General features: G+C 47.3%; 1 protein-coding gene across 2 annotated transcripts in view; it reads left to right on the forward strand.

Annotated features, from left to right (window-relative positions):
• Window positions 1-18895, forward strand: part of LOC115087900 (cyclic GMP-AMP synthase-like) — an 83121-nt gene that overhangs the window by 18265 nt on the left and 45961 nt on the right. For both annotated transcript variants that reach the window (XM_029595623.1, XM_029595624.1), the window contains exon 2: window positions 7534-7750. In XM_029595623.1, the coding sequence (XP_029451483.1) occupies window positions 7534-7750 (217 nt within the window). The remainder of the gene's footprint in view (window positions 1-7533; window positions 7751-18895) is intronic.

The raw sequence follows: 18895 nt of genomic DNA on the forward strand, positions 1-18895 counted from the left end.
GAAGATTCAAAAGCCCATCAGCCGGGAGTGGGAATCCCTGGAGGCAGGGCTTAAGGTTAGCCGGGCGATGCAAAAACTCTACTCGCTAATGGAGGAATATTTAGAATGCCTCAAGGTACCTAAGGTGGATGCGGCTGTATAAGCGGTGACCAAGAAGACAACCATTCCAGTGGCGGGAGCGGCTGCTCTCAGAGATGTGCAGGACCGCAAGCTGGAGCTGCATCTGAAGCGGGTATTCGAAGTCTTCTCCATAGGACTTCAGGCGGCGGTGTGTGCCAGCATGATGCAAGGAGCGTGTTTATGTTGGATTCAAAAACCGCAGGACCCATTGTCTTCTGGGACTTTGTCAGCTTCTCAGGCGGCTCATCTGGAAGCAGCGGTAGCATATGTGGCGAATGCCTTATATGCTACCGCATTAAGGGAACAATGGATCCCCTTAATATCTCCAAGCTCGGATTAAGAGCCGACCCTGACTCTAACAGCTGTTAGTTTTATCCTAAGCACTACGTTCCTTAGTCTTTGCTTTCCAGCAGTCTTTGCTTCCAAGTTTTACCTCCCTTGTTGAATGTAACTTTGTTCTTCCTGTTAACCACGGTTTTTTGTTACAGTTCCCCCCTTTCGATGTAAACCGACCTGATATGGTCCCTACCATGAAGGTCGGTATAGAAAAGTGTTAAATAAAATAAAATAAATAAATATGACGGTGCATTCGGTGGCCCGGACTATGGTCTCCTCGGTGGCGGTTCGGCAACTCCTATGGTTCCGCAGTTGGACAGCGGATGCTTCCTCCAAGTCGCAACTGTGCAGTCTGCCTTTTCGAGGGAAGTTGCTGTTTGGAGAGGATTTGGATCAGCTGGGATGACCTGTTTGGCTCATTCCAAACAGTTGAAGCCGTTGGGGGAATGTCACAAACATATTTCCTGTTGTCTGTGCCAGGTCCTAAGAGATGTATGCAGCCACATTTATTATTACATAATATTCCCTCATGGAGGCCAGGATGACGGGACCGAACAATGAGTAGAGGCATTGAGTAGAGAAAGTTTGGGAGCTTGTTTGCATGTGTGCCTGTGAGAGAGAGAAAGAAAGATTGAGAGCCTGCTTGTGTGTGTGTGTGTGTCTATCTGTGAAAGAGAGAGAGTGAGATTGGGAGTCTGCTTGTATGTGTGTGTGTGTGTGTATGTATGCCTGTGTAAAAGAGATTGGGAGCCTGCTTGTGTGTATATGTGTGTCTGTGAAAGAGAGAGCGAGCAATTGGGAGCCTGCTTGTGTGTGTGCCTGAGAGAGAGAGAGAAACTGGGAGCCTGCTTGTGTGTGTGTATGCCTGTGAAAAAGAGATTGGGAGTCTGCTTGTGTGTGTGTGTGTGTGTGTGCATGCACGTGCCTGTGAAAGACAGAATGAGACATTAGGAGCCTGCTTGTGTGTGAGTGCCTGTGAAAGAGTGAGAGAGATTGGGAACCTGCTTCTGTGTGTGTACCTATGAGAGAGAAATTGGGAGTCTGCTTGTGTGTGTGCGTGTATGCCTGTGAAAAAGAGATTGGGAGCCTGCTTGTGTGGTGTGTGCGCCTGTGAAAGTGAGAGAGAGATTGGGAGTCTGCTTGTGTGTGTGTGTGTATGTTTGCCTATGAAAAAGAGATTGGGAGCCTGCTTGTGTGTGTGTGTGTGCCTGTGGAAGAGAGAGAGAAATTGTGAGCCTGCTTGTGAGTGTGTGTGCCTGTGAAAGAAAGTTAGACAGATTGGGAGCCTGCTTGTGAGTGTGTGTGCCTGTGAAAGAAAGTTAGACAGATTGGGAGCCTGCTTGTGAGTGTGTGTGCCTGTGAAAGAAAGTTAGAGAGATTGGGAGCCTGCTTGTGTGGTGTGTGCGTCTGTGAAAGTGAGAGAGAGATTGGGAGTCTGCTTGTGTGTGTGTGTGTGTGTGTGTGTGTCTGTGAAAAAGAGATTGGGAGCCTGCTTGTGTGTGTGTGTGTGCCTGTGAAAAAGTTAGAGAGATTGGGAGCCTGCTTGTGTGTGCCTGTGAAAAAGTTAGAGAGATTGGGAGCCTGCTTGTGTGTGCCTGTGAAAGAGAGTTAGAGAGATTGGGAGCCTGCTTGTGTGTATGCCTGTGAAAGAGAGAGAGAGAGAGATTGGGAGCCTGCTTGTGTGTGTGTGCGCGCACGTGCCTGTGAGAGACAGAATGAGAAATTGGGAGAGCCTGCTTGTGTGTGCCTGTGAAAGAGAGAGAGAGATTGGGAGCTTGCTTCTGTGTGTGTACCTGTGAGAGAAAAATTGGAAGTCTGCTTGTGTGTGTGTGTGTGAAATAGAGATTGTTAGCCCACTTGTGTGTGTGTGTGTGTGCGCCTGTGAAAGAAAGATTAGGAGCCTGCTTGTGTATGTGTGTGTACCTGTGAGAGAGAGATTGGGAGTCTGCTTGTAGATGTGTGTATGCCTGTGAAAAGAGATTGGGAGCCTGCTTGTGTGTGTGTGTGTGTGTGTGCTTGTGAAAAAGAGATTGGGAGCCTGCGTGTATGTGTATATGCCTGTGAAATACAAATACAAAATGAGAAATTGTGAGCCTGCTTTGTGTGCCTGTGAAAGAATGAGAAATTGGGAGTCTGCTTGTGTGTGTGTGTGTGTCTGTGAAATAGAGATTGCGAGTCTGCTTGTGTGTGTGTGTGTGTCTGTGAAAAAGAGATTGGGAGCCTGCCTGTGTGTGTGTGTGCATGCCTGTGAAAGACAGAATGAGAAATTGGAGCCTGCTTTGTGTAAGTGCCTGTGAAAGACAGAATGAGAAATTGTGAGCCTGCTTGTGAGTGTGTGTGTGTGTGCCTGTGAAAGAAAGATTGGGAGCCTGCTTGTGTGCGTGTATGTTTGTGTGTGCCTGTGAAATAGAGATTGTTAGCCCACTTGTGTGTGTGTGTGTGTGCGTGTGGGTGTGTGTGTGTGCCTGTGAAAGAAAGATTAGGAACCTGCTTGTGTGTGTCTGTGAAATAGAGATTGGGAGCCTGCTTGTGTGTGTGTGCCTGTGAAAAAAAGATTGGGAGTCTGCTTGTGTGCGTGTGTGTGCTTGTGAAAAAGAGATTGGGAGCCTGCATGTATGTGTGTATGCCTGTGAAAGACAGAATGAGAAATTGTGAGCCTGCTTTGTGTGTATGCCTGTGAAATACAAAATGAGAAATTGCGAGCCTGCTTTGTGTGTGTGCCTGTGAAAAACAGAATGAGAAATTGTGAGCCTGCTTTGTGTGTATGCCTGTGAAATACAAAATGAGAAATTGCGAGCCTGCTTTGTGTGTGTGCCTGTGAAAAACAGAATGAGAAATTGTGAGCCTGCTTTGTGTGTGTGCCTGTGAAAGACAGAATGAGAAATTGGGAGCCTGCTTTGTTTGTGTGCCTGTGAAAGACAGAATGAGAAATTGGGAGCCTGCTTTGTGTGTGTGCCTGTGAAAGACAGAATGAGAAATTGGGAGCCTGCTTTGTGTGTGTGCCTGTGAAAGACAGAATGAGAAATTGGGAGCCTGCTTTGTGTGTGTGCCTGTGAAAGACAGAATGAGAAATTGGGAGCCTGCTTGTGTGTGTGTCTGTGAAATAGAGATTGTGAGCCTGCTTGTGTGTGTGTGTATCTGTGAAATAGAGAGTGGGAGCCTGCTTGTGTGTATGTGTGTGTTTCTGCCTGTGAAAGAAAGATTGGGAGCCTGTTTGTTTGTGTGTGTGCCTGTGAAAGAGAGATTGGGAGCCTACTTTGGTGTGTTTGTGTGTGTGTGTGTGCGCGCCTGTGATAGAGAGATTGGAAGCCTGTGTGTGTGTGTGCCTGTGAAAGAGAGAAAGAGATTGGGAGCCTGCTTGTATGTATGTATATATGAGAGAAATTGGGAGCCTGCTTGCATGTATGCATATTAGAGTGTGTGTGCAGGCATGAGTGTTTGGTGTTATTTCAGAAGACTGAATGGCCTTTTTTTATGTAAAATCTTATTACAAATACATAATTTTTTAAATTATGTGTGCAGAGGGTGGGCTGGGGTTGCAAGGCGATAAGATTTGCCTAGGGAACCTAATACCCTTGCACCAGCCCTGGCTCCACGTGAGAAAGCAGAATTCTATCTGGAACTATGCTATTGTGGGCCAGGCTCTCCCCAGTCTCTGCTGCAGCAGTGATGCATATAGTATTGGCCAGGGCTTATTTTCCTTTTTCTTAAGCCCTGGAGAAGGCAGGCAGTGTGGATCACTTCTGGTCAAAACCCCACCACCACCACCATACACACTAGGCAGAATAGAGCCTAAGGAATCATAAAAACATACAGTCAGTGAGAATGTGCTGGAGTGGGGAGGCCCTGAGAAGTGGAGGCAAGTTACTGTCCTAGATAGGGAGGGGGTGAATCAGAAGGAGATGCCAGTGCAGTGTTAGGCTTCAGTCTGAGGTGGCTGAGTTGAGCTCTTAGATGGGTAGCTGGCTGCGGCAGTGCTTGGGCAGGAAGGCACTCACTGAATGAGCACAAGAGAAGTAGCACAACAACAAATGTCTTTGTGTGTGTGTGTGTGTCTGATACACTGGCTAGCAGTACGGTTGTCTCATTACTTGGCAACTGGTTCAAAAGCTGATTGGCTGGCAAGAGACTTTAACACCAGACTAGGAATCCAGGATATATGACTGATGTAACCAAACTTGTGGGGAACCCAACCATTTGCATGGATGGAAGGGGATTGCAGCTCAGTTTCCTCATCCCTGGTTTAGGATGCGCTCTACTTAGTTTTTTTTTAGAAAAAAGGTGAAATTTATGTTGGAGAATTTTTGTCTCAATTCTGTCAGGCTCTAGGTCACGTGATGTACTTCTCAGTGATTAGCTCAATGTACTTTTGGGAGGTGTTGAAGCAACTGCTGCACAGAAAGCACATGAGTGAGTCACAGATACCTTGTGGGCTGGTTTTGAAAAAAATCCCCCGAACTAATATTTGACTGCAATCTACACCTGCTCTCTGGCAGTCAGTATGTGTGGGTGAGGGGGGGGGGGGGGATATACTCCTTGAGTGTTTATATGCAGCTTGTTTGCTCATGTGTATGTATCAATAGAATCTTCTATGCAAGATTAAAAATAGCAAAAGTGGGCCTTTCTACCAATGTGAAGCAGCTTTGCTGCACTGTAATTAGCAGAGATGTATTTATGATACACCAAAAAAACCCTACATACATATATGTATGTGAGGAATTTTGAGTAGACAGCCATACATTGCCTGTAAGGGCCCATTTTGATGATGATAATGAATTGCCCAAAGGCACACTCTGAGTGGAAGAGAGCTAGACACACATCCAGACATTAACATTCTAAACATATATACAATAATGTGCATGCCTGGTGTCAGTATATATGCACACAGTTACACATACATATCTTAACCTTCGTTTGGAAGCCACCACTACTCGATATGCATGAAGGGGGCCTTGGGTGCCATTATTTCCAAGGCCCTGACTTGACCCACTAGAATATAGTATATACTCCATCAGGCATACAGTAGTTTAACAGGCCTAGATGTGGTGGAAGACATCTACTGTCAAGATGCACACCTGCAGTGTGCTGCTAACCCCGTGGTACACCTTTTGTGTAGGTGACCAGGACTAGATATCAGCTATTTGTTCTTGTCCTTGAAAGTAGACCTTCCCAAGAGAGTCTACAAGCATCCTATGGCTTTTCAGCACAGACTGTCTATGTACAGTAAAGTGTACAATCTTGGGGGAGGGCTACTACTGAAAACCTTACTATACATGTACACTATGGTGGTTCAGCTATGGCTGCACCGGATTGCAAAGTAAGAAGCACTGGGACAACATGCACATGCCGGGATCTCCTATGCCATTTTCTGCGCAGAAGTTGGCAATTCTATTGTTACTCTTTACACCCCTTCAACTGATTGAAAATTGTGCCGCCCGACTACTTAACTAATACTTCTTGTAAAGAACACATAACCCCAGTCCTGAAACAGTTACACTGGTTACCCGTCCGCCAACGCATAATGCTGCATCCATCTGGTTACGCTCATCTTTACATTTCTATCAACCTCCACGTAACCTGTGCTCAGCAGAAAAAAAGCTATTTACAAGTACCCACTGTAAAAACTGCCAGACTGGACCTAACCTGCAAACATGACTTCTATGTTGCAGGTCCAAAACTTTGGAATTCATTGCCCAATTTCATTCGCCAATTCACCTCGAAAAATGAATTTAAAAAAGCAGTAAAAACCCCACTTATTCTCATTCGCCTTCCCTGACTCCCAAACTTAGGGCTGGATTTTCCATTCTTGCAGAGAATGGTGAATCCCAGCGTTAACGGGGGCGGGGGGGCAAAGGGGGGGGGTGGGCCTGCGAAAGCTGGCAGCGATCGCACCACCGTGGTGTTATCGCTGCCGGCTTTCGCACCCAATAGCACCACTGTGAAAGGTGGTGCTACTGGGCGTGCTACTGGCGGCGATAACGGTGTTTACTTTATCGGCGCCAGCGAAGATAGCACCGCGTCCACCTCCTCGCCGCCCTGACTCCTCCCCTGCCCACCCCGACTCTGCCCCCGGCAAGCTATTGCACGCGAAAAGGGACTTTTCGCGTGCGATAGGCTTAGAAAATGACCCTCTTAGTTTCCGATTATCTCAATCACAAGTAGATAAAACATTGGCGACAAAAAGTAGGGAAGGGTGGGTTTATCATATGCACTCTTAATTATTATGTTTTTAATTTATGCTTTAGTATATTTTAGTTCTATATCTGTTGATTATGTATGTTTTTAGTTGTAAACCGCTTAGATCGCAATTTGCATGTATAGGCAGTATAGAAAAACTTAAATCACTGAAAATAAATTCTGCATGGGAGGGGGGGAATTCTGCACAAATTCTGCGCTCCTCAGTAGTGCAGAATTTCCCCAGGATTAGAAAACAATCGCCACCATTGAAATGCAACCTGGAATTGACTTGTATGCTAATAAAAGACCCCATCAAAAAACATGGAAGAGAACCTCGCTCCTCTTGCCCTCCCCTCCCCTCCCCTCTCTGGACCCATGTTTTCATAGCAATCCCTACCCTCCCAACAGCCAGCACTGCGATCCCACAGCACCCCGCCCCCACCCAGCAGACCTGCACATCCCTCTGAGCTGCCCCACTACTACTTAACATTCCTATTACCTCCAGTGGTATGCAGCACTCCTTGGAGGTAGGAGCAATGCCTAATCACTCCCGCCCCTGCTGGCACACTGTCCTCGCAGTGTGCAGCCAAGCTCGGGGAAACTCACAAACACCGAAGCTGGATCCCCAATTGCCTTTTATAAATATGATTTCGGGCAACACCGTTTGTAGCTGCTTCTGCATGAACTTGATGAAAAGGATCATAGCTCCCTAAAGCTAGTCACAAATGTATTAAGTTAATCCAATAAAAGGTATCGCCTACAATTTGTTTGTTGACCTTTATATATATTCTCTAATCTCAAAAGGAATGTACTATTTAAAAAAAAAAAAAAAAAAAAATATATATATATATATATATATTTAAAATATATGTATAATTTTATTTTCTTTGTGTTCTGCAGATTTCGGAGGGAAATGAGTTTGAGATCATGCTGAAAATGCCTATTCCAAGAATTGAATTAAAGTCAGAGTGTGGTGGAGATGCTTTTTATTCTGTGAAATTTAAAAGGGGACTGAGTAAACATCCTCTAAAAGACTGCCTTGATGAAAATGAGAATTTATCGTCCAGTATGATGCTCTCTAAATTGAGAAAAATTATAAAAGAAAAAGCAAAGGAAGGTAAGAAATTTAATAGACAACACTTTTAAAGAGCTTTAAAGATAAACTGCCACAGAGTATAATAACCATACAGTGACTATAAAAAAAAAAAAAAAAAAGTATACTTCCCCTTCGAAAATGTTTGCCTTTTGTTGCCTTATAGCCTGGAAATAAAATGTGTTAAGAGTGTTTGTTCCATGTATCCACAATTCTTACTCCACAACTGCCAAGTAAAAAATATATTCCAAAATTCCTTACAAAAATGAAGTAGAAATAAAAAAAAAACATAGAATAGCTTGATTGGATAAGCATCCACTCCCATTTTGCTTCTGTAGCAATCCTAAATACTTAAAACTCTGCAGTAACCAATCGGTTTTAAAAGTACACACCAACTGAATTGGTATCACCAATCTATGATTAAACCTTTGTGCACTATTGCTGTGTGCACATATTAAAATACTAGTGTTTTGGTTAAAGTGGTATTATCCAGTTTAATTGATTGCCGCACATTATTCTGCTGTTGTTTACCTAAATGTGCGTGCTCTTGACTCCGCTCCCCCTGTATGCTTGATTCAGATAATGACAGGATAAATTCAGCAGTTTCTTTTGGTTCTCTCTGCTGGGTAGGAAATTTCAAAGCAAAGTCCCAACCATAAAAGCACCAAGAAACTGTCAAAAAAAAATGACAAAGTTATGGAAAGGCATAGAATTAGAGATGGGTATAAAAGAATTGTAAAGTCCTTGAGTATCCCTCAGAGCATGATTTGTGCTTAGAAGAATTTCACTGCCTATAATGGGCATCCTAAATGCATAATTCTGCATTTTTTAGCATTAAAATCTTACGACCTGATTTAAAATGGCCCGCGCGCGTAAAAAAGGGGCCCAGCCACGCGCATAACTCCTGTTACATGCACAAGAGCCGGGCTTCAGCAAAGGGGCGATCCGAAGGGCGGGGTGGAGCTGGAGGCGGCCAGTACAGCAGTCATTTGCCGCTGTGCCGGCGCACGCAACCTGCTAGTGCTCCTTTGAAGGAGCAAAAGGTAAATGTAAAAAATTGGGGGTATCTAGGATAGGGATAGGGGACGGGTAGGAAAGGGGTAGGGGGTAGAGAACTGGGGAGCCCCGATCTCGTCATTGTGCAAATTTAGATAAATTCAGAAATAAGAATACTGCTACTCAAGTCCAAATCTGCAATATCAACCTATGTTGACTTTGTACCGTACAGTGCCTCTGTAAACAATGGGAACACAGAGGATGAACTAGAGTACAACTACCACCAGTTTTCTATAGCACTAGAAACATTAATGTAGCAACTAAGAAACAGCTTGGGAAAATGGCCCGTATTATGAAGTTCATGAAAACTATATCCTAGCTCCAAGCTGGACAGACAGGCACAGCATTAGAGGTCGAGCCCTGGTAGGGACATAAGGCCTGGATGAACAGGCACAGCAATCGAGGTCAAACACTTGTACGAACACAAGGCCTGGATGAACAGGCACAGCAATCGAGGTCAAACACTTGTAGGAACACCAGGCCTGGATGAACAGGCACAGCAATCGAGGTCAAACACTTGTAGGAACACAATGCCTGGACAGTTGACGGTCAGGCACAGTGATTCATGTCAGGTACATGTGCTGCAGTGCTTATATTATCTGGAGCATAGGAGGCAATTGGAGCTGCTGCAAGGCTTTGAATTGCTTTTATTCATCTTGCCATTCACAGGGAAAATTTGGAAACCCAAGCAAAGGCAGGTTTACTTTAAAAAAAAACACTAGCATTTCCATCAACTCTGGTGCCAGCCTTGAGCGGTGAGGGCTCATGATATCCCCTGTCATTGAAAAGACACATTCACTGGGCACACTGGTTGGTGGACATGACAGATATCGCTGAGCCACTTTGGCTAGGTGTGGCCAGACAGTGGACTTGTGTGCCCAATATGCCAGCGGATCTGTCTGCTTTTTCTCTATCGGCTCTGAGAGATACCGTGTCACTGACAGCTGTGCTGCTGTCTTCTCCTGTGCTTGGGCGGGTTCAGAGTCACTCAATCCAGCTGCTTTCTCTCTCGCCCGTTGCACAACTGATGAATCTTTATGGCCAACATGCCTTGGGTGTTCTGATGTGGAGGAGGAGGTACTATCTGTCGCTGACACAGTGCTGCTCCTGCTTGGGCTAGCAGCACAACTCTCTGACGTGCCTGCTGTTTCCACCTCTGCTTCAAGCCTAATCTGTCTTTGCCTATGGTGCTCCTGTTCATGGACCTTTGCTAACAGCAGCTCCTTCACAAATGACAGACAATTGGTTTGTAGGGCAAGTTTACCTTTCACACGGGGATCACAGACAGAGGCGAGCATGTATGTGCGGTCGTCTGTTAAAGGCCTTAATCTGTCTTTCACCTGCTGCTGCAAAACATCCAGACACTGCAGCACCTCAGCAGTCATTCCCTCTTCCCGTTTAAAGGCCTCCAAATGTTCATCCAGGAAATTAACTATAGGGATGATGTCAGCCAAGATGGCACTTCTGGAACTCAGCTCCTCCGTGACATCCTTGAAGGGCTGCAGGATTTTTACCAGCTGACTCATGACTAACCAATCATAATGCCCTAGGGGATTCTGCACACCTATGTCCATTGTACCAGAAAGTTCATGAATGGTGTCTGCAGATCCAGTAACCTCTCCAGCATCATAAAGGTGGAATTCCACCGGGTGGCAATGTCTTGAATGAGACGCTTGTGAGGCATATCCAAATCAGTCTGCTTTTGTCGGAGAACCTGCCCCGCCTTGACACTTCTGTGGAAGTGTGCTGCTATGTTCCTGCACTTCTGTATTAACCTATGCAGGTATTCATTCTCCTTGTCATTGGACTCCAAGCCCAGAGCTGACTTCACTACCAGTTGCAGTGTGTGCAAAACAGCGGATGTTCTTAAACCGCCCATCAGTTATTGCCTTAACCATGTTTGCACCATTGTCTGTGACAAAGAACCCTGCCTGCGTTTTCCTGTCTCGCTGGTGTAGTTGCCAGCCATCCAGCATCTTTCTGATGCATGTTAGAAAATTGGCTGCGGTATGGGTCTGGACCGTCAGGTGGGGTGTGCAGTAAAGCCCACCTCCACCCTGATACTTCTTCAGTAATAGAGCTGCTGGCTGCCCCTGCCTCAGCCATGTCCCACCAGTGTGCTGTCAGAGAGAGGTAAGAGTGTGCAGCATTCAAGGCGGTCCAGATATCGCAGGTGAAATGCACTCTTCCGTCTGCCTTAGCTAGCAGTGCTTGCATGCGACTGCGACACTGCTTGTACAGGTTGGGGATGACCTTTCTACTAAATGTGGTTCTGCATGGGATTTTGTAATTTGGAAGTACGACCTTCAAAAAACGCTTGAAACCCACATTCTGCACTAGCTGCAAGGGCTGGTCATCAAGGGCAATCATTTCCCCAATGGTCCTGGTTACAACTTTTGAGGCTGCCTGCCTCCTACCCGGGATAGCGTTACCGCACTCCACCCCATTTCCTCCATGGTGGATTGTCGCTTCTGCCACATGTCAGGGGGTTGCTGGCCTGCCGCCTGACTGCTAGAAGGGTATGAGGGCGTGGGCTGACTATTCTGCTTTCCTACCACTGCACACTGGTTGGAAGGGGTCCCCCGACTGGAACTGCCACCATCCCCAGATGGCAGTAATCTTGTTGGGTGTTGCCTCTTCATATGATGGTTCATGCCAAAATTAGATAGATGTCCCATTTGCTTGCCTCTGCTAATATCCCTGGCACAGTAATTACACAGAGCATAACGCGGGTCTTCCGTCACTTTAAAGGGTTTCCAGATCGGAGATGTCTTTCGTGATTCTCCCCTCTCTTAACACCTTGGGGGTGGATGCTGGCACTGGAGTTGAGGTAGTGGGTGCACCCTGAGAAGCAATGCCAGAGGGGGCATCAGTCACCCTCTGTGCCAGTACTGACTGCTCTTCCTCCTCCTCGATATCACTGTCATCTCTCCCCTGCTGCACATTTGTGGAGGCTAAGACAGGACTAACTGATTCTACCAAAGATTCGTCAGCTATTACTTCTTCCGTTTCTGATGGGAATCCCACACAAGAAGATTCTTCATCTGAATCAGAAGCAAACAGTGACTGCGCTACCTTGTGAACGCTAAGTGTTAGCGTTCACAAGGTAGCGCATCCATCCCCAAGGTGTTAAGAGAGGGGAGACTTCTGTCCCCCTGCTGCTTTTGGGTGTCTACATTTTGTCGGGGATGACTCTGCCTCCCCTTTCCTCTCCTCCAAAACTACAGGGCCAGAAACAAGTGGTGGCGAAGGCGATGTATCATGGTCGGATTTCATTTTTTTTGGCATGGAACTGCCATCCCCTACAAAGAGTTTAGATTGCGACAGTTGCCTTTTTAGCTGTACTGGTGGTGTTGCACTAGTGTCTTTTGAGGTGCCTCCTCTGCCAGTCCCAATCACTCGATTACATCTCTCTTTCCCTGACATTATGGATTTAATGTCACTGAGTAGTAACACTGCCCACTGTCACGGTGCCTGGCTGTGCACTAATGTGTGTGGCGTGTACACAGAAGCTGCTTGCTTGTAAGCACAAAAGAGGCAGACTCCCTGGGCACTTGACTGCACAGACCCACTCAATAATAAGGTTCAGTCTGTTTAAAATGCCCACTGCCCACTGTCACGGTGCCTGGCTGTGCACTAATGTGTGGGGCGTGTACACAGAAGCTGCTTGCTTGTAAGCACAAAAGAGACACACTGCCTGGGCACTTGACTGCACAGACCCAGCCTGTTAAACTTCCCAGTGAAGCCCAGTGCACTGAGAGACTAAGTAATTGGAATTAAAAAAAAGCAGGAATTTTTGTCACTCCAGAAAAATGGATGAAATTGAAAATAATATATCTCTCCAAGCCAGCCCAACACCCTAAATGGTGGTCAGTGCTAGCTGACCTAGCACAGCTTCTCTTCTCAGTCAGAGATGACCAAAATATTAAATAAACAGCTTGAAAGAAGCAGGACTAGTAGTAGCTGTAGCTGACCCTGGCACTGCAGCAAAACAAAGAATATTTTTTTTTCCTTTACTAGTAGCTAGCCTATCTCTCTTAGTTCTGCCTCCTCCCTCTTCCATCCAGCAGCCCACCTCCCCACAGCATCGCTGGAAATAACTGCGTGGCTCCTCATGCTGATGTTTATATACTGCTGGCTCATCAGTAAAATCCACAGAGAGCACTGAATGACAGCGCTATTGGCTGCATTCAGTGCAGCTCAGAAAATGTCAGCGCGGATACGCTGCGTTCCGGTATCCATGCTGACCTGTCCGACCCTTTCCTGTGACTCACTGTGACTCACAGGTTGGCATGGTTACCACAGGGGCGCCGCCATTTTGTGCAAATCATAGGTAGCAAGCAGCTAATGGGGGCGAAGAAAAGCGCGCGCCGCTGGGCGCGCCGAATTAAACAGAAAATATGTTAAATACGTGGGGAGTCGCGATGCGTTTCGCCTCCCCACGTATTTAACAGATAGGACAAAATACGTTGCGGATCACAAATACGTGGAAAACGGATGCACACCCCTAGAAAATGCCCTCCTGAAGTAACTTGGATCTCCACTGGAGAAAGTACTGTTTTCTTTGATGAGTACTCCTTGCAAAGTCAGGGAAATCTTTTATCTTACAGTTAAAAACAAAAAAGACACCTCTCTATGTATAAGATAAATACAAATTCGGTATCAGATTACACTGGGAAGTAGCCAAAGCAGTTGATTGCCCCTCTGACTTTTCTATCAATGCTGAAATATCTAAACTATCACATTCAAAGCCAGGAATCTGAGAAACCTCTTTCTTGAGGACACTTTTTTTTTTTTACGGAAACAAATGTATTCTATAAATGTGGAGGTCGGGGGGAGAGATTCAGAAGGAATAGACAAAATTTCAATCATACAACCACGGAAGATAGAAATAGGGGTTAATGCAGGCAGTTTTGGTAAAATTATAAACCTCAAAGTTGTCGTTTGTATCATATTCTCTGTTTTCAATTTCCCCACATGAGACCAAATTGTCCTTTAATAATGGTCACCACTTTTTCTTCACTATTATTTAGCTTAGTTTCCACAGTAGTTATTCTAGTCCCATTCTAGTCACAGTCTCAAGGTTGCGGCATTTCATGCTCATCCCTTGCAATTGTTCCAAAAGCTGATGAAAGTGCCCCATAAGAGATTTCTCCAGGCCAGCAATAGTTTTCTTTATCTCTTCCAGCATAAAGAATAGGGGACTTAACTTCAATCGCTCTCACACACACAGGGACGGTCTCACACAGAAAAGGCATTCACGCTCTCGCACAAACAAAATGCACACTCTTGCTCATACACATGCACACTCATATTCAGTGGTTCTCTCTTCTTCACACACATTCACTCTCAGTGGCTCTCCTTTACACACATGTACACATACACGTTCAGTAGCTGTCTCCTTCATATACATACACACTTACCCTCACTGGCTCTCTCTCCTTTACAAACATACACACACACAATCAGTGGGTCTCTCTCCTTCACATACACACAGGCACTTTCTCACATTCAGTGACATTCTTACTGTCCATCACACACACACACACACACACACACACACACAATCACTTTCTCACACTCAGTGGCCATCAAACACACAGGTACTCTTTCATACAAAAAGTGCACTCTTTCCCTCATAAGAACATAAGAAAATGCCATGCTGGGTCAGACCAAGGGTCCATCAAGCCCAGCATCCCGTTTCCAACAGAGGCCAAACCTGTTATGTTCGTGGACCCTTGGGCCGGTTGGGACCGAAGATGGAGCGCTGTAGGGGTACACAGCAAGGATCCCAACCAGGAGGCGGTTCGGAGGCTCGGAGCAAGTGGGGATACTGGACTATGGTGGAGTCCTTTGCGACCAAGGACTCTGTACTCACTGGGAGGACGGACGACGTTGGACCCTGGCGATAGCGGAGTCTTCACCCTGGAAACCGGCACTCCCCCGGGGGGAGCCCTTAGGAGTCCGGCCGCTGGGACTTTTGGAGATTCACCCTGGAAGCCGAAGTCCCCCCAGGAGGAGCCCGTAGGGACACGGCCGCTGGGACTTAGGCGACTACCTGAATGTGGAAGATGGTCCGGATGCAGGTGCCTCCAGCAGGTCGTAGGTAGTCCAGAAGTCGGTCCAGGAGTCTGAGTCCAGGAGCGGTCCAAAGCCAATCCAGAGGTCGAAGTCCAAAGCACGGTCCAAAGCCAATCCAGGGGTCGGAGTCCAGAAGAATCAATCAGTGAGAAGGGCAAGGCAGAAGTGGGACGAAGCAAACCAGGAACACAGCTGCAGCAGGCCAAAGACCAGGAACCTTGTTGCAAGGCACTGGGGTAATCTAGATGCAGGGTACTTATACCCTGAAGGCGTCTGATGTCATCCACAGCTGCAAGGAGGATTTTTCCGCACTGGCCCCTTTAAGAGGAGCTCCTCCCCGCGCGCGCGTCAGGGGGCGGGGCCAGCCGCGCCGGATCGTCGGCGTCTCTCCCGAGGAGGGAGAGACGTGCTGGAGGGCCTGCAGGCCCGAAGAAGCTCCGAAACGGCCCGGGCCGCCCCTGAGGTAGGTGGAGGGACCGGGCCCGGCCCGGGACCGCAACAAAACCAGGCCACAAGAACCTGGCAATTATCCAAACACCAAGAAGATCCCATGCTACTGATGCAATTAATAGCAGTGGCTATTCCCTAAGTAAACTTGATTAATAGCAGTTAATGGACTTCTTTTCCAAGAACTTATCCAAACCTTTTTTGAACCCAGCTACACTAACTGCACTAACCACATCCTCTGGCAATAAATTCCAGAGCTTAATTGTGTGTTGAGTGAAAAAAACCTTTCTCCAATTAGTCTTAAATGTGCTACTTGCTAACTTCATGGAATGCCCCCTAGTCCTTCTATTATTCGAAAGTGTAAATAACTGAGTCACATCTACTCGTTCAAGACCTCTCATGATCTTAAAGACCTCTATCATATCCCCCCTCAGCCGTCTCTTCTCCAAGCTCAACAGCCCTAACCTCTTCAGCCTTTCCTCATAGGGGAGCTGTTCCATCCCCTTTATCATTTTGATTGCCCTTCTCTGTACCTTCTCCATCGCAACTATATCTTTTTTGAGATGCGGTGACCAGAATTGTACACAGTATTTAAGGTGTGGTCTCACCATGGAGCGATACAGAGGCATTATGACATTTTCCGTTTTATTAACCATTCCCTTCCTAATAATTCCTAACATTCTATTTGCTTTTTTGACTGCTGCAGCACACTGAGCCGACTATTTTAAAGTATTATCCACTATGATGCCTAGATCTTTTTCCTGGGTGGTAGTTCCTAATATAGAACCTAGCATTGAATAACTACAGCAAGGGTTATTTTTCCCTATGTCCAACACCTCACACACATTCACTCAGTGACTCTCTCTTCCTCACACACATGCACATTCAGACTCAGTGGCTGGTCTTCCCTCTCACTCAGTGGCTCTCACACACACATTCACACAGGCACTCTGTCACATTCAGTGGCTTGCTTGCTCTTACGCACTCACACTCTCATTTACACAGACTGAAGGCCTCCTGGTCACTTGTCTGCCTCTGTCATGCTGCAGAGTCGTGGATCCTTTCTTTGGCCGCTGCAGTATAGGTTCTGCACTAGCTTGCCAGAACTCATCTTCAGCCGTCAATGGGATGGGCTCTGCTGGCGGCCACGGGGTTTACTCTCTTCTCCGGCAGGCAACAGGATGGGCTCCATGGAAGCCTGCCAGATCACGGGTTGTTTGTAGTATGGATTGTAGCAGCTGTTGCACTGATGCAACGTCATCTGCTACCGCGTGTTACACGTCCTGGCCGTGGTAGGCCCATGCCCAGGCCTACTCACTCCAGGAATCTAGCTGCCAGCTCCGGTTCACCTTTGCTCGAGGCGGTGGGCAGCCACCTCCGTACCCGAGCGCTTGCAGCCACCTCTGCCGCTTCTGACTCCTGCGCGGTTTCTCCTGGCGCCCGGCGGGTCTCCCCGCACGGGCCGCGGAGTGACGCCACCATCCTGCTTCCTCTGGCCCTGGCTTAGGCGCGTGTGCGCACGACTCGCACACTGTTAAAGGGGCCGTGGTGGGAAAGTAGCCCACGGCCTCGGATGATGACATCACTGGGCCTCTGTTTAAAAGGCAGGGCCCAGCCACTTGTTCCCTGTCTTGGCAACAGGACTCCACGCTTGTCTGTGTGCTCGTTGCTTGTTCCTGGTTCCTGTCATCATTCCTGTCTCCTGTTCCTGTCGTTAATTCTGGTTCCTGTTCCTGCTTGTTCCTTCGCCTACTCCTTTTACCCTTGGACTGATTCCCTGGAATTGACCCCTACTTTGCCTGGACTACGCTTGGACTGATTCTCTGGTCTTGACCCCTACTTTGCCTGGACTACGCTTGATCTGGCTCTGACCTCAGCTCTGCTTCTGGTACCTCGCCTTCCAGCCGCCTGCCCTGACTCCAGCTTGCCTTGGACTCTTCTTCGGTATCCTATGGACCTGGCCTCTCAGGCTTCGGCCTATCTTTACCTGGATGCTCCCTGCTTCCCTCTGTTCCTATGGGCGTCTGGGTCTCTGGAACCCTGCCTCGTCTGCACCGTCCTCTGCCCTCTAATACCTCTGTTGGTTCCTGGCATACCCTTGTCTACTCCAACTAGGAGTCGTTACATGGAAGCCCGCCTAAATCCAGCTGGCCCTGGCACCCAAGGGCTCAACCTGAGGGGAATGTGGGTTGGTATTGGCGAAGTTCCAGTTGGCCTCTGTCTCCGATGGTGGGGACCCGTAGGGCTTGCCCTGCGGGTAGCATTAACTCCACCTCGGGCCAAGGGTCTACCATCAGCGCAACACCGCAGGGCTGATCTCGTGATTAGAGCTGCGAGGTTGGCACCAAGGCAGCAGGAGATGATGTTCACTTAAATGTGACTCCTGCTGCAGGGCTGCCTCTGAATAGTGTGATTGAGGGCAGTATCAGCTTGATTTATCGCTGCCCGATTCGAAAAAACAAATGTTAAAAAAAATAAAACAAATACATTAAGGAAATTGGTTAGGACAGGGGATTCACTGAATCCCTTAAAGGCCCTGATCAGACGCCACTGATTTTGTTAAGGAAGTCTTGTCAAAAATAGGGCAGAGGTGGCCAACATGTAGGTCAGGAGCCACATGTAGCTCTTTTATATTCAAAATGTGGCTCTTGCCCTCCTGTTCAAATGGCAACTGGGTAGCACTACGGAGAACATGAGGGGATGGGCTAAAGCAGAAAGCACACACAACAGAACAGAGAAGAGCGGTTTGCTCCCTGCTTCAGCTCCTCCCCTTCCTGCCCCTTGTAATGCTGATAGTTGCAATGGAGACAGGAAGGGAGGACCCGGAACAGAGAGCAGAGATTTTTATCTGTTCTTCATTGCTTTGCTTTTCTCCTCCTGTCTGCAACCAGCAGCACTGGAGAAGAGGAGGGGAGGCAGCGAAGATGGAGCAGACAGGACAGCAAAAAGAGACAATCTTATTCCAGCTCTCTCCATCCTATCTGCTCTCCATGCCACCTGCTGCTTGGAGTAATGGATTCTTTTCGATTTTGTGGTCTGGAGGCTAGGAGCTGGAGTGGATACTGTCCCAGGTCCAGCAGATCATTGTATTCTCAGGACAGGATTCAACTAACAGAAGGGGAGGAGGGAGTCACTTGCTCTAGTCAGGCCAGAATGATATATAGCAAAGGGATTGAATGCTGAAAGGAGGTAAGGAGAAAAGGGGTGAATGCAGGTGGTAAATGCTTGGCGGCGGCAGTGTGAGAAGAGGAGAATGTTGGGGAAAGTGGTGAATGCTTGGGAGAGGAGTAAATGATTTGGGGAGGGGGTGGTACAAGAGAGGGGTTAGTTCTGAGAGAGTGACATGAAAAGGGGTAAATATTGGGATGAATGAGGAGGAGCATGAATAGTGGGGAGAGGGTAGGGAGGGGAAGACAAGTAAGGGGTGAATGTTATCGTCCTCCCTTCTTCCTGATGTCAGTAATGCAAATTGGCCTGAATGGCAGTTTATTCATCATAAGAACATAAGAACATAAGAAATTGCCATGCTGGGTCAGACCAAGGGTCCATCAAGCCCAGCATCCTGTTTCGAACAGAGGCCAAACC

The sequence above is a fragment of the Rhinatrema bivittatum genome, chromosome 3 (genome assembly GCF_901001135.1).
Source record: "Rhinatrema bivittatum chromosome 3, aRhiBiv1.1, whole genome shotgun sequence".
Lineage (NCBI taxonomy): Eukaryota > Metazoa > Chordata > Amphibia > Gymnophiona > Rhinatrematidae > Rhinatrema > Rhinatrema bivittatum.